The sequence below is a fragment of the Stenella coeruleoalba genome (genome assembly GCF_951394435.1).
Source record: "Stenella coeruleoalba genome assembly, chromosome: 3".
NCBI classification, from domain to species: Eukaryota; Metazoa; Chordata; class Mammalia; order Artiodactyla; family Delphinidae; genus Stenella; species Stenella coeruleoalba.
Window position 1 is genome coordinate 153,975,555 of NC_137148.1, and position 13,153 is coordinate 153,988,707.

The window sequence follows — 13,153 nt, forward strand, 5'->3', positions numbered from 1 at the left end:
GAGAACTGCAGCGGAACCTACCCCGGGCACCCCTGCCCCGGGCCTCTGTCTGCAGCCTGGCGCCGGGCCGGGGTCGCCGCAGCCCTGGGCCCCTCCCGGGCCACCTGTGCGCCGGCTGGCGGGCCCGGGAGAGCCCGGATCCGGAGAACCGATCCGCTCCGGGTTTCAGACTCCTGGCTGGTCCCTGGAGATCGCGTGGGGCGGTGGGAGGCCTCCCCGCCCACCACCCCAGCCCCTCCCCGGGGGAGCCTCGGGCATCGCCGGGAGGGATCCCCGGAGCTGGAGGGTGGCCCACTCGCGCGGCGCAGGGCGGCGGGGCCCCTCCTTCCTTCCCCCGCCCCGCCCTGCTGTCGCCCCGCTCCGGTGCTCCAGTCCGGATTTTGCGGCGCCCGCCGGCCGGCTCCCAGGCTGCGGGCTCAGCGCGGCGGCTGGCTCGGTGCGCGGCGCGGCTGGCGCTGCGCTCCGCCCCGGCTGCATTGCTGCGCTCCTGTTGCCCAGGGGAGCCCACGCGCCGCGTGCGCCCCGCAGCCGGCCGCCCGGAGGCAGCGCAGACCGCTGGCAATGGGCCCCGGGGGTGCCCGGAGCTGGGGCTCTGGGCTGAGGCGCTGAAAGGCGCCCTCTCGTCCGCGGGGCCCCGCGCCCGGCCCGCCCACCCGCCTGCCCGCCCGCGGCCATGGCCGTCCGGTCCGGCCTGTGGCCAGCGTTCCTGGGCATAGTCCTCGCCGCCTGGCTCCGCGGCTCGGGTGAGTCATGCGCGCGCTCTGGGGAGGCTTGCGGGGGACCGTGCGCGCGAACGCTCGCTGCTCTGGGGGTCCCTGATCCGCGCTGCCGGACCCGGCCGGGAGCCCCCGGGGGCCAAACTTTGCGAGGCGGGACGCGGGGGCCGCCTCTTGCTGCTGCGCAGCTTCCTCGCGCGCTTGCCCGGAAGCCTGGGTTCTGCCAAGTACAGGAGCAGCTGTCAGCGCGTGGGGCTGGCGAGTGTAGACACCCCACGCCTGCAGGCGGGGGAAGTTTGCTGGTTGCCCGGCCCCAGAGCAGGGTCGGGGGTTTAGATCAACGCCCCGGGGAGTCTGACTTTGCCGGTTAGCAGTTTAGAGGGGTTTGACCACATCCCAAGTGCCCAGGAAATTGAGGAAGGGGGTTAAGATACCTCTTCCCGGCAGCATCTGTCCCAAACAGCTACTCACAATTCCCAGCTTGGCACCTGGCCTCTGCCCACGTCCGGAACACAGTGTCCTCCTCTGTCCTCGCCACACACGCTCGCACACGCACACACCCAGGCGTGGAGGCGCATACACTATCCCCCCAGCCCCTGTAGCCGGCACAATCAGAGCGCCAGGGCCCCTGACCCGCGCTGTGGCTCTTGGCATTCCTGGTGTGTGGGGGCCAGAGGTGTACGCTGTGGATCTACTGCCGCGTCCTCCCCTCCCTTTCTCTGAACAACCCTCTCCCTTCCTTCGTGTCCCTTTGGCCACCCTCTCTTGCCCCATAACTCAGCCTTCAGCCCACCTCCTGGGGGTGGGGGGAGCTCCCCTGCATCCTTTGTTTGCTGTCCCTGAGCTTCCACCTAGGCTGAGTTTTTGGGGGCCTCCTGGTCTGTGCCTGACCCCCGTGCACTTAGCAGAGCTGAGTCTCTATGTGTATGGCGGGGGGGTGGGGGGGTGGGGGGAGGGTGTCATTCATGTGATCAAGGGAGCATGGAGTTTGCCCTAGCAATTCTTGATTCTTGCTGCCCTGAGACCCTGGGGTGGGGGTGGGGGTGCTGCTGAGCCTGGCCAGGCCATTGTTAATCCCAGGTGTGTCAGAAGGGAGCATTGGGTTTCCTGAGATGGGAAGCCAGACTGACTGGAGATGAATGAGTGAAAGCTCAGAAACCAGCCTGATGATTGAGGCTGATGGCTGTTTCCTTAAAGGGTCTCTGCATAGTGCATCCTGCATCCACCACTGCCTGGCCACCCTCTGCATCCTGTCCCCCTCAGTCCTCCCTCCACCTCATCCCATCCACTCTCTCTCCCTTTCCATCACCCCATCATCCCCCCACCAAATCCTCACTTTACCAAACCCCTCTGCCCCGTGACCTCCCCTCCTCATCCGGACTGAGCTGGGAGGCTGCACTGCCACCGGGCGCGTCTTCATATTGCACACATGTGTGTGTTAGGAGTGTGTGCATCGCTCAGGGGTACGGGTTGCACCACTGACTGTGGTGATCTGGGGGTGTTCGAGCTCCACACACAAGGGAGGTGTTGCTAGATACCCAGTAGGGGCCGGGACATGTTTACTGAGTCAGATGCTTGCGAGAGGGCTGTGTGGTCATATCTGCACGTTGCCCACGTGAGCACGTGTGAGGGCCATGGGCTGCCATGTGTGCCCTGGCGATGACGCGGGTTGGCAGTGTGTGCAGGCTTGGTATGCGTGTGGCCAGATGAGCGTGTGTGACGGTAGGCCTACCGCACGTGTGTGACGGTTGTGAGCAGTGGCACAGGTGAGGGTGTGTAGATGAGACGGTGACGGGTACTGGTGAGTCAGGGTGCCGCAGCCCCGGGGGTGCTGTGTGGATTCCTTGGGAGGCTGTAGAGTGGGGGAACCGCATTCCTGGGTCTCGAGGCACCTTTTGGGGCCTCGTGTAAGGTTGCGGAGGGAGCTGGCCAGTGGGCACCCGTGCCACAGGGCTGCCCTGGAGCAGAGCCTGCCTCTGGGCATCAACTCTCAGGCCCATGTGAGGGGCTGCTGAAGGGCATGGGGCCCTTCTTGTCATCTGGGGCCCCTTACTGCTGGCCCCCACAGGCTCCGGGCACATGTGCCCAGCAGGCTGGCCCTGCGCTGACCCCGGCTCCTCCCACACCGCCCATTTAGCTCCTTGGCAACAGCAACCAGTGAAATGTGTCTGTGAGTGGCTGAGGGAGGGAAGGCTGGCCAGGCGGCAGGGGGCGCCGGGGGCCAGCACTTCTGAAGCCTCCTGCTTTCCAGGCTAAGTGCCCACCCTCTGTCTTCTGATATCACACAAAAGCCTGTCCCTTCAGCACACTTACCTGAGTGGGCCCTCTCTGTGCCCGCGCACACAGGGACCCACGTGTCTCACAGGCTTTTCCCATTCATACCCAGTCACACAGCTGGCACCTGCCTCCCCGCCCCTGTGAGCTGCACACACCTGTGTTTCCCTGTCTCAGATCTCTGCACTCCTGAGGGGGCGGGGCCCACGGGGAGCTGGATCTCCTGGAAGGTGGGGCCGAGGGGCATCACTGACTCGTGGCACTGCCCATCCTGACCCCAACAGTCTGTCCCAGTGGCCGCTTCCTCAGGCCCCTCCCCCACCTTCAGGGCTGATCCTGGACCCCTCTTTCCAACCCCCACCCCCAGGCTGGAGCACTTGGTTGCTGAGAAGGTGTCTTAATTCTTCAAGGCTAAGAGATACACTGCTCTCACTCACCCTGCCTTGGGATGGGGGTCTGCTCTTTGGGGTCCCCCCAGGCACCCCAGAAGAGGGCTGGCCCTCTGACTGGCCCACCTGCCTCTCCTTGCCTGTGCTGGGAGGGGCTTCCCTTAGGAGCCTGGGATTGGCATTGATCCAGATACCAGACCCCCCCAGCCCAGAGGCACTGACTGGCCTGGTTCCTGGTTCCTGAGCAGCCAACTTTGGCCTCAGCCAGGGGCCAGGACCCCCTGTCTTATATCCTTTCATCCTGCCTCATGCTGCTCTGGGCCCCAGAGCTGCAGACTCAAGCCATGAAGTCTCAGAGGCAGAAGCTGCCCTCAGCCAGGGCTGGAGGACTTTTCCAGGCAAAGGCCCCAGTGCTGGGCTTGGCTGCCACCAGAGACACATGTATACACAGATGCACACACACACACACACACACACACACACACACAGGCGTGCGCACTGTCTCATGAACGTACCCAGACCTGCTTATTCCAGGCCAACCCTCTCCTGCAGTCCCCTCCTCCCAGGGGCCCTGCTGTCCCCCCTCCCCTTTTTCCCCCAGCCTGGGGCTGGAAACCTTAGAGTCTCTCTTGGCTCTAATCTTCTCCTTCACGCTTCATGTCTAATCTGTCACCAAGTCCTCCAGCTCAGCCCTACTTGTGACTTTGCTCATGTCCCTCTCCTCCTTTGTCCCCTCCTCCCCCAGCCCTTTCTTCCTCACCTTTCTCACTTGGACCAGTGCAGTGGCCACCCCCCACTCATCCCCCTCCTGTGCCTCCTCCACTTAGACTAATGCCCCTTTTACCCAGGCTAGAACCCACTAGAAAGCCTTCTGTGGCACCCCAGTGCCAGCAGGTAAAGTCTGAACCCTGAGCCCAGGAGCCCTTAGGAAACACCTGCATCACCACACATCCCTGGGCTGATGTGTTGGCAGGTTGGGCGTCCTCCCTGGCTCTGACTGCTGGTGGGCTGGGCATCCACACCCCCAGACAAGCTCTTGCTTCCACACACTGTACTTGCCTCGCAGAACCTGGTGCCCCCCAGCCAGCCAGCCACGCTCCCCATCCTATACCCCAACATCCTCAGCTCTGTCCAGATCCAGGCCAAGCCCCCCTGCTGCCTCCAGTCCCCACTTTTCTGCTTATCTCAGCCCCCAGCTTCAATCCAGCCCCCTCCAAGAGGCCTCCCCAGCTCCTCCTAAGACCCATGCAGGGGTCACGGCACACTGAGGAGCTCTGAGTGGGCTCCAGGACAGAGGTACTGGTTCTTCAGCCCTGGAAAGGCACGTGGGGCCTGGGGCAGCTGCCAGAGGCATCTGGCCCGAGCCACCTCCTCATTCACACCAGTGCTTCCCACACATATTGCCACTGTCTGCGGCACTGCGACCCGGTTCTCAGCCCCCAGTGTGCTCCAAGTCACAGCCAGTCAAATGCTTATTTTTTCTCTTTGTTTCCTCTGCTTGAGTTCGGGTTCTCTGGATAGGCAGGGAGGGCTCTTGCAGCTGGGGAGAAGGAGAGAAGTTTGCTCTGTCCCCTCCGCAGCCCTCCTCATCCCTCCTCATCCCTGTGCCTGTACACAGACTGCCCTGCTCCAGGGAGGCTGTAGATGGCTCCTGTCCAGGGCGGGGACCAGCTAGCTGACGCCCCACACACGGATGGCAAACCAGCTCACGGGAGCCTGTGTGAGTCCCTCACACAGCTTTGCCAATGTATGTAGAATAGGAACCTCCCTGCCCACCCCCAGCCCTCCCAGGCATAGATGTTCCCAGGTGGGTGTTTTCTCATGCAAGTAATGTCATCTGGCCCCCAGACTTGCAGACTGAAGCCCCTGGAAGTTAGGGCTGAGGGGCACCCAGCTGTGGCATTAGCCATCCTGACCTTGACAGTCTGTCTGGGTGGCCCTTCCTCGGGCCCCACCCCCATCCTCAGGGCTGGAGTTGACACCAAGACCGGCGGCTCTGTGGGCACCTACCCAGGGCTCCTAGCTCCTGAGGCTCAGCCCCAGCAGAGCCCAGCCCCTGGGCCCCGACCATCCTCACCACCCAGATGGACGCCCAGCTTCCTGCAGTCAGTTCTGCTGGCTCAGCCCTCCGTTCCTCTTGTCTGCTCCCATGAGAGTGGCATTGAAGGGTCCTCCTGCCTTCTGGGGAGGCTTGGCCCCCTCCTCCTGTCAGGTCTAGTAGAAAGGGCAGTGCTTAAGAGGCAGACAGGCCCGGTTTCAGTCTAAGCCACCTGACCTAGGATGAGTAAATTTTACTCCCCAGCCTGTTCCCACCTTTGTAGAATGGGGTCACGTCTGCTTCCTGAGGTTATAGTTACGAGTTGATAGGCAACATAGAGCACCCAGGGTGGACCCCGACATGGAGCAGGCATGCGTTTGCCTCCTTCCTCCATTTTCCCTGGCACCTGAAGGGACATGAGTTAGGACAGGGTGGGGTCTTAAGATGCATCAGGCCCCAAGCTCATATATACGAGAGAAGATGGTCTCTGTATAAGCTGCTTCACCTCTTGTTGCTCCAGCCCCAGGCAGGAGCCCTCAGGAGGAATCATTGCTTCTAGTTGGAAGAAGCACCCTACTCACCCCCCATCTATACACACATCACCCCTGCAGGGCCTGATTCAGACACCGGTTGCTGCAGTGCAAAGAGCTTTGTTTGGGGGTTCTGTGAACATGATGATTTGGGCTCAGCTTGTCCTGGAACTGTGTGCTGACGATCAGCTCTCACACACAGAACATGGCAGCAAAGCAGGGGTGGGGGCCCTGGATGGAATCACTTCTGGTTCGGGCTCTGCTGTTTGATTGCTGTGTGATCTTGGACAAATCACTTAACCTCTCTGGGCTGTTTTCCTCTTTGTATACTAAAGGGTTGGGCTTGATGACTACTGGGGGCTGTGCCCAGAGAGGCTGCCTTGTGAGCCTGGGGTGGACTGTGCACTCAGCAGCAGGTTCCCCCAGGAATTGTTTACACCTGCCCAGCACCTGCCAAAGCCACCAACCACACTGGCAGCAGCTGCCTGTGTTGCTTTGGAGCTACGTGGCTGTTGCAGCAGGGCCGAAGGTGACTGTGAGACAGAGGTGGGAGTTGTGAGTCCCAGCGCCCAGGCAAGGAAGCAGGGTCATGCTTTAGCTGGTGAACTCCCCCAGTGGCAAAAACAGACCTTCTCAGGACCCCCAGAAGGTCAGAGTGCCAGTGCCTAAGGCCCACCCTCTTCCCAGGGACTGATGTTAGATGCTGCAGGCAGTCGTTGGTCCCCTGGGAGCCAGAACCCCAGGCACATGGAGAAGGTGGTAGGATGGTTGAGTTGGCAGGCTCTGGGGTCAGGGTTTGGACCAGGGCTCCGACTAGGGTGAGGCAAGGGAGGGGCCTAGGGTGCAAAATTTAAGTCGTGCTAGTACAGGGTCAGCCCCTGAGGGTGAGTGCCTCCTTACATTTTGTACCCTTGGCACCCCCTGCCTCACCCTCGTCCTGGCTGTGGATCCAGCTCCTCCCTGTACTTCTTTATTTCCTTGTCTCTAAAATAGTCATAAGAGGACCTAACTCAGTGTTGATGTGTGAATTAGGCAGACTGATGGCATGCCAATCTTGGCACACAGTAGGCACTCAATAAATGTTAGCAATTGCTGGTGAGGGATATGGCAGAGGGCACTGTTCCATCCTCTCCTATGGGGAGTGGGGGAGTCCTTGGTGCCCTCTTTGTGGGAGAGGGTGCAGCTAGGGGTCCAGGCAAAAGGGCATAGGCCTGAGGGGAGGTCTCCATTTGGGGATGGGGGACAGGCCTTGTGTCTTTTCTCTGCCCACTTTGACGCCCGGGGCAGGGCATATAGAAGTCCCCTGCCCCTCCTGCTCTCCAGGTGTGGTTGTTGGCTGCGCCATCCCAGCCCTGTTTGAGATGGAGACAGGGAGATTCATAGCCATCAGGAGAGGCCTAAGTGGCAGCTGCTCCCCAGAGTAGGCCACAAAGGGCAAATTTTAGGTGGGGGAGGGGACCCTGAACTCCCCACCTATGAGTGGGCCATGGTGAGAGCACCAAGGGCCAGTGCCCTGATGGGTGAGTCTCCCAGATTCAGGCCCCTCTGCACGCCTGGATGTCAGAGCTGTGTCCCTCTAGAAGGCTCAGGGTCACCTTGAGCTCCAGGCAAATACATGGCTGAGGTTTGGGGAGGGGGAGTCAGTCCAGATTGATCCTTGGAGAGGGAGCTCTGGTCCCTGTATCCCACCTCTGCAGTACACCTCCCCAGCCAGGGTGGCAGGTGGGACTCCCCGTGCCCCACCCCAGCATGTCCAGCTCAGAGCCTGCAGGGAGGTACACCCCGATTTAGACCCTACCCCCTCCTTATTGGAGCAGAGACCAGATGGAGTTGAGGGGCTTCTGCCTTTTTCCACATCTGCATCTTTCCAGCCCTTCTCGCCCCCGACCCCAACAAAAAAAGAAAGAAAAAAAAGGATGCCAGGCACTGGCAGGTAGAAGTGATTCATTATGGTCCCGGCGTGACAGGCGTGACCGGAGCCTTCCCCACTCCCCACCACGTTGTCCGGGTAGCTTGGCGGGTGGGGGTCGCGGGCTAGAGGCAAGCCTCCTGCGGGCGAGCTGCGGAGCACGTGAGCAGCCGCGGGGCGGCAGGTGCCCGAGCCCATGGGAGCCCGAGCCCAGGGGATTAGCAATTAGCCGCTGCGCCCGCCCGCCGGGGCTCTGGGTAGGGGCGCGCCCCGGGGCCGTCCAAGGAAAAGGGGCGCTGCGCGTCCTGGCCCGCGGCCCCGCCCCCGCCCGGCGCCGGGTAATGAGCACGCAGTAAACTAGGCGGCCGCGCGGAAAGAGGGACAGGATCCCTCCGCCCGCGAGCCCGCCCGCGGCCGCCCGCCGGATTAGCGGCTCTTTGTTCGGGGCCTGTTAACAAGTTGCTGGCTGAGCGCTCGGCTGCCGCCGGGGGAGCAGACGTCCAGCCTCCGGGCACTGCGGCTCGGCGGCCTCCGCCGCTCCTCGGTTCCCGCGCCCGCCCGGCTGCAGCCCCCACTGGCGCCGCCTTCCCTCAGACCCCGGAGACGTAGCTGGGCGGTGGGCCCCTCTGGCGGTCTGGTGTGTGTAGCGGCTCCAACTCCCAGGCTGAGCTCGCGGCGGAAAGGAGGAGATTTCTGGGGCACCTTCTGTAGGCTTCCAGTGCGCCGCTGTGGTCCGTCCCATTTTACAGATATGGGAGGGCATGGCTTCCCGAGGTCCCGCATGGGCATCGTAAGCAAGCCTGGGGTTCCAACCCAGGTCTTTGACATCCAAACTCATTCTCCTCTGCTAAGAGGATTGAAGCCTGCGGCGGGGAAAGGAGGAGGCTTCGGTGGCTGAAACTGCCGTTCCTTATATTCTTAATTACCTTGGTGATGGTAGGAGCCGTGGCCGGTGCTGGGCGCTACCTGCATCATCTGATAAGAACCTCAGGACAACCCAGGAGGTAGGTGAGGTTAGTCCCGTTTATTAGATGAGGACACTGAGGCTCAGAGAAGTGGCAGAGCTGGGACCTTGTTACTGCTCAGCCTCACTTCCCCCACCCACACCAGCGGGGAGCAGAACCAAGCCCCATGTGTCCATTTACTGTCAGGACCTTGTCTGGTGTCCCATGGACTTGAAAGCCCACTGGAGAGAGTCAGGGGACCTTGCTCCTCGGCATGATCTTGGGCTAATCCCCTCATCTCCCAGAGCCCATTTCCCCCCTGTATCCTGCCTCTTCACACCATCCCACCACCAGGGTGCAGGTACTTTCTAATCCTGGGCTGGGATGTCCAGGCCACAGGATTTTGATTATAAAACCCCCTGGGGGTCGGCTTTCCAACTTTTCCAGGGCCACACATCTTCAGGTGGCTCGGGCTGTTCAGAGCAACTTTCTTATGGGAAGTGGAATCCTTCCCAGTAAGCTCCTCTAGATAGTTCTTGGCTTTTCCTTCTGGGGCCACACAAGGGTAGCTTTTCTCTTTTCAGTTATTTAAGACAGGGCCCTATCTGCCCTTTGCCAGGCCAGGCACCTCCCATCCACTCAGGTGTTCCTCATGTAGCAGGTTCCAAGCCCCCTTCTCTACCCCGAACATCTTTGTTAGCTGTGTCTGGATGTCAGTCCCAGCAGGGCATCCCACTGTGACACAGTGCCCTGGTGTGGACTAGCATAGGATACTAAGTGTGTCTGTTGCAAATATTGAAAAACCCAACCCAAACTGGCTTAAGCAAAAAAAAAAGAGATTTATTGCCATGTGTGACTGAAAGGCCAGGGGTAGCTCTGGCTTCAGGCATGGTTGGATCCAGGGAGAACAGTGTGACCAGGATACATCCCTCTTCTCTGCTCTGGCAGGGGATGGGGGGTGTTGGTGCCACTCTCCAACAGCCTTTCCCCTCACAGTACCAAGGTATCTGCCAGGGTTACCAGGGCTACATCCTTGCAGGCCCAATCCAGGGGGAAAGAGAGAATCCCTCTTCCCTTAGCCATCTAACAAATGTCCTGGTCTTTCCTCATTGGTCCAATTCAAGTGCTGTATGAGTGAGCCAGTCCCCACTTTCAGGGGTTATGGTTGCACAGGTTAGCTGGGCCCAAGCCACCTATGTCACTGTCCTGTTACCCAGGCTGTTTGCCACCACTCACAGCTTCTTGTTCATGGAGAAGGGATGGGCACATGATCCTCAGATTTAACCAGTATGTCATCAGTACATTTTACCCAAGTATTTAATAAAAATGCTGACTAGCACCAAGGACCCAGCCTGAGGCTGACCCAAGCCTGGATCAACATTAGCCAATTAATCGGCTGTGTTAGAAAACAATGCTGGCCAGACTTCCTTGGTGGCACAGTGGTTAAGAATCCGCCTGCCAATGCAGGGGACATGGGTTCGTGCCCCGGTCCGGGAAGATCCCATATGCCACGGAGCAGCTGGGCCTGTGAGCCATGGCTGCAGAGCCTGTGCTCCGCAACGGGAGAGGCCACAACAGTGAGAGGCCCGCGTACCACCAAAAAAAAAAAAAAAAGAATCCGCCTGCCAATACAGGGGACACAGGTTCGAGCCCTGGTCTGGGAAGATCCCACATGCTGTGGAGCAACTAAGCCCATATGCTACAACTACTGAGCCTGCGCTCTAGAGCCCACGAGCCACAATACTGAGCCTGAGTGCCGCAACTACCGAAGCCCGCGCCCCTAGAGCCGAGCTCCACAACAAAAGAAGCCACCGCAATAAGAAGCCTGTACACCACAACGAAGAGCAGCCCCCGCTCACCACAACTAGAGAAAGCCCATGCGCAGCAGTGAAGACCCAATGCAGCCAAAAATAAAAAAAAGAAAACAATGCTGGCCATTCAGAAGGCTTTGCCTTCCCCTAAATGTGCTGTCACCTGGTTCGTATATCTCCATTTGCTGATCTTGAGATATTAAATCCAGACACACTGTTTCCAGTCCGTTTCCAGTCCGGCCCTGACCTATCAGAACAGTAACCTTATGATAAGGGAAGCTGGTCTGGTGTGACAGGTACTTGGGGGTTCCAGCATGTCTCTCGGTGTCCCTGCTCCCCTTGGTCATCTGCAGCTGACTGAGAAGCACTACCAGAATCGTTCCTGGGGTCTGCATCGGGTTCACCAGGTTGTGGTTTTTCCAGTGGACATTTGTTGGGTTTTGTATCTGTCCAGCTTCCATTCCCAGTCCCATCAGAATTCCCTGACCTCTCCCCTGGTATAGCCTTAGTCAGTGTTCGACAGGCCCCTTCATCTTGGCAGCAGGGCCCAAGTGAGACAGGTTAGTAATTTCCCTATCCTGGTTCCTTTCCTGCTTCAGAGCTTGCTTTTTAAGCCTCTTTTCCCTTCTCTCAGCAACCCAATCTCTCACCAGTACTTCCCCCTTTTTGCTTAAATTTGTGAGAATCATTTTCTGTTGCTTGCACTCAAAGAACCTAAGTGATGCATTCACCAAATACAACTTTCTTCCTGTTTTGAAAATTAGGCCACAGCTCACACATCTCCTGCCCCAAGACTGCTCCCACTCCTTTCTCAGAGGTCAGCAGCAGGGTTCAGCAGGTCCCTGTGCCAGGACCTGAGGTGTAATTTATTAGGACCAAGAGACCTGAACTCATTCGCAACAAACAGTCAGCCTGTCCTGATCTCGCCTGGCCTTCAGTACTTTCTTACTAGTGTTTGTCCTGCCTCTCCACTTCAGTGTTCTCAGGTGTAAAATGGTGGGGTGGGGAGGCCAGCTTTCCAGTACCCGCCCCCTCAACCAGTCAGAAGGCCCACCCTTCCCTGGTCCTCCTCCTCCAAGCCCCTCCTGCCCCATGTTGCTTTGGCATTTCCCACAAGCTTCAGCTGGACCTGAGCTTACCCTTCCCTGCATGGTTCTCCGGTCCATGCCTCTCATCGGTGGCTTTGTCCTTGGTTTGGGGCCATCTTTCCATGTTGGGCATGTCTGGTTAGAATATGAGCCTACCTAGATGTCTTGCAGCTGCCCTGACAATTTTTGAGAGTCCTTTTTCCTCCAGATCTTTTGGGATCACACAGCCAGAGGTCCATCTTTGAGACCCACCCTATCCTCTCAAGACCCCTTTCTTTTAAGACTCCTGGCTCCACTGGGGAGCTTGTCTTTAGTGTGAGTTGCCTGAAGCCTGGCACCCGTAGGCTAGGCCGCCCTTCTGAGGGTGGTCAGCATCCCCTCCCCAGCAGTGATGTGCTGGTAAATGTTTAACAGTTGGCTCTCTGGGAGAGCTGCAGGACAGATTTGCCGATTTCCATGGTGTAAATACTCCCACGATGGCCTATTTTAAGCTACCAGTGTGATGTTGACCAGCTTGCAGAATTCCAGAAATTTTAACAACAGGCTCTCCTAAGCCAGGATGAGCTGGCTCCAGCACATCACTATTCCCTGGTCACCCCAGCCCTCTGAAGAAGTGGTCACAGGAGGGAGTGACAAAGTCTCCTTAGGCCTCTCCCCGCAGGACCCACTGACCTCCCCAGCTCTTTGGTGAGCTATGGGGTGGGGAGTCAGGCACTAGAGGATTGTGGTTAAGAGTCGGGGCCCTGGAACAGTTAGAATCCTAAACTGGGTGACCTAAGACAGGTGATTTCAGCTCTCTGTGCCTTGATTTCCTTATCCAGAAAATCTGGATAATGAAAGGCTCCTACCTCGTAAGATTGTAAGGATTAAATGAGTTCCTCTGTGTGGAACACTTAGCCCAATGCCAAACCCGGGGTGAATGCTCCATAAATGGGACTGCCGCGGATGCTGTGTGGACAGCAGTGGGGATGCTCACTCTTGGCCTCCCTCTGTGACACCCCCTGAAGTGGTGGGGGGAGCAGGGTTCTTGGTTGACAGCACTGGCAGAGAGCATCAAGGGAGGACCCTGCAGATCTAGAATCTTGGGAAGGTGCTCGTTCTGGGGTGATGAGCATTCATGGGAGGGCTTGAGAAGGAAGGTTGATGTAGTGAAAGATGACTCATCCAGAGGACTTGACCAGGTATGACTCCTGACAGCCTGGAAGCTGGGGTGGGTTCCCAGGACATGCAGAGTGTAGAGGTGACAGGGGTCACAGCAACATTCAAGAGCCCAGACAGGCCAGGCAAGGACAATCCATCTGCTGACCTGCAGACTGGATCATGGCTTCAGGGCTGGTCCCTGGCCACCCCTCTTCTTCTACTCCCAACTCTGGGTGTCCCAAGGCCAGAGGAGGAGAGGGACTCTGCCTAGGACCTTATTAGCATGTGGTGGCATTGGCCAGACAGTGAAGGGA

The 13,153-nt window shown here is 58.9% G+C and overlaps 1 protein-coding gene across 2 annotated transcripts in view; it reads left to right on the forward strand.

Annotated features, from left to right (window-relative positions):
- Window positions 1-652: 652 nt before the first annotated feature.
- Window positions 653-13,153, forward strand: part of UNC5A (unc-5 netrin receptor A) — a gene marked incomplete at its 3' end in the record, with an annotated part of 61,534 nt that continues 49,033 nt past the window's right edge. For both annotated transcript variants that reach the window (XM_079918062.1, XM_079918063.1), the window contains exon 1: window positions 653-743. In XM_079918062.1, the coding sequence (XP_079774188.1) occupies window positions 674-743 (70 nt within the window). In that variant the 5' untranslated portion in view covers window positions 653-673. The remainder of the gene's footprint in view (window positions 744-13,153) is intronic.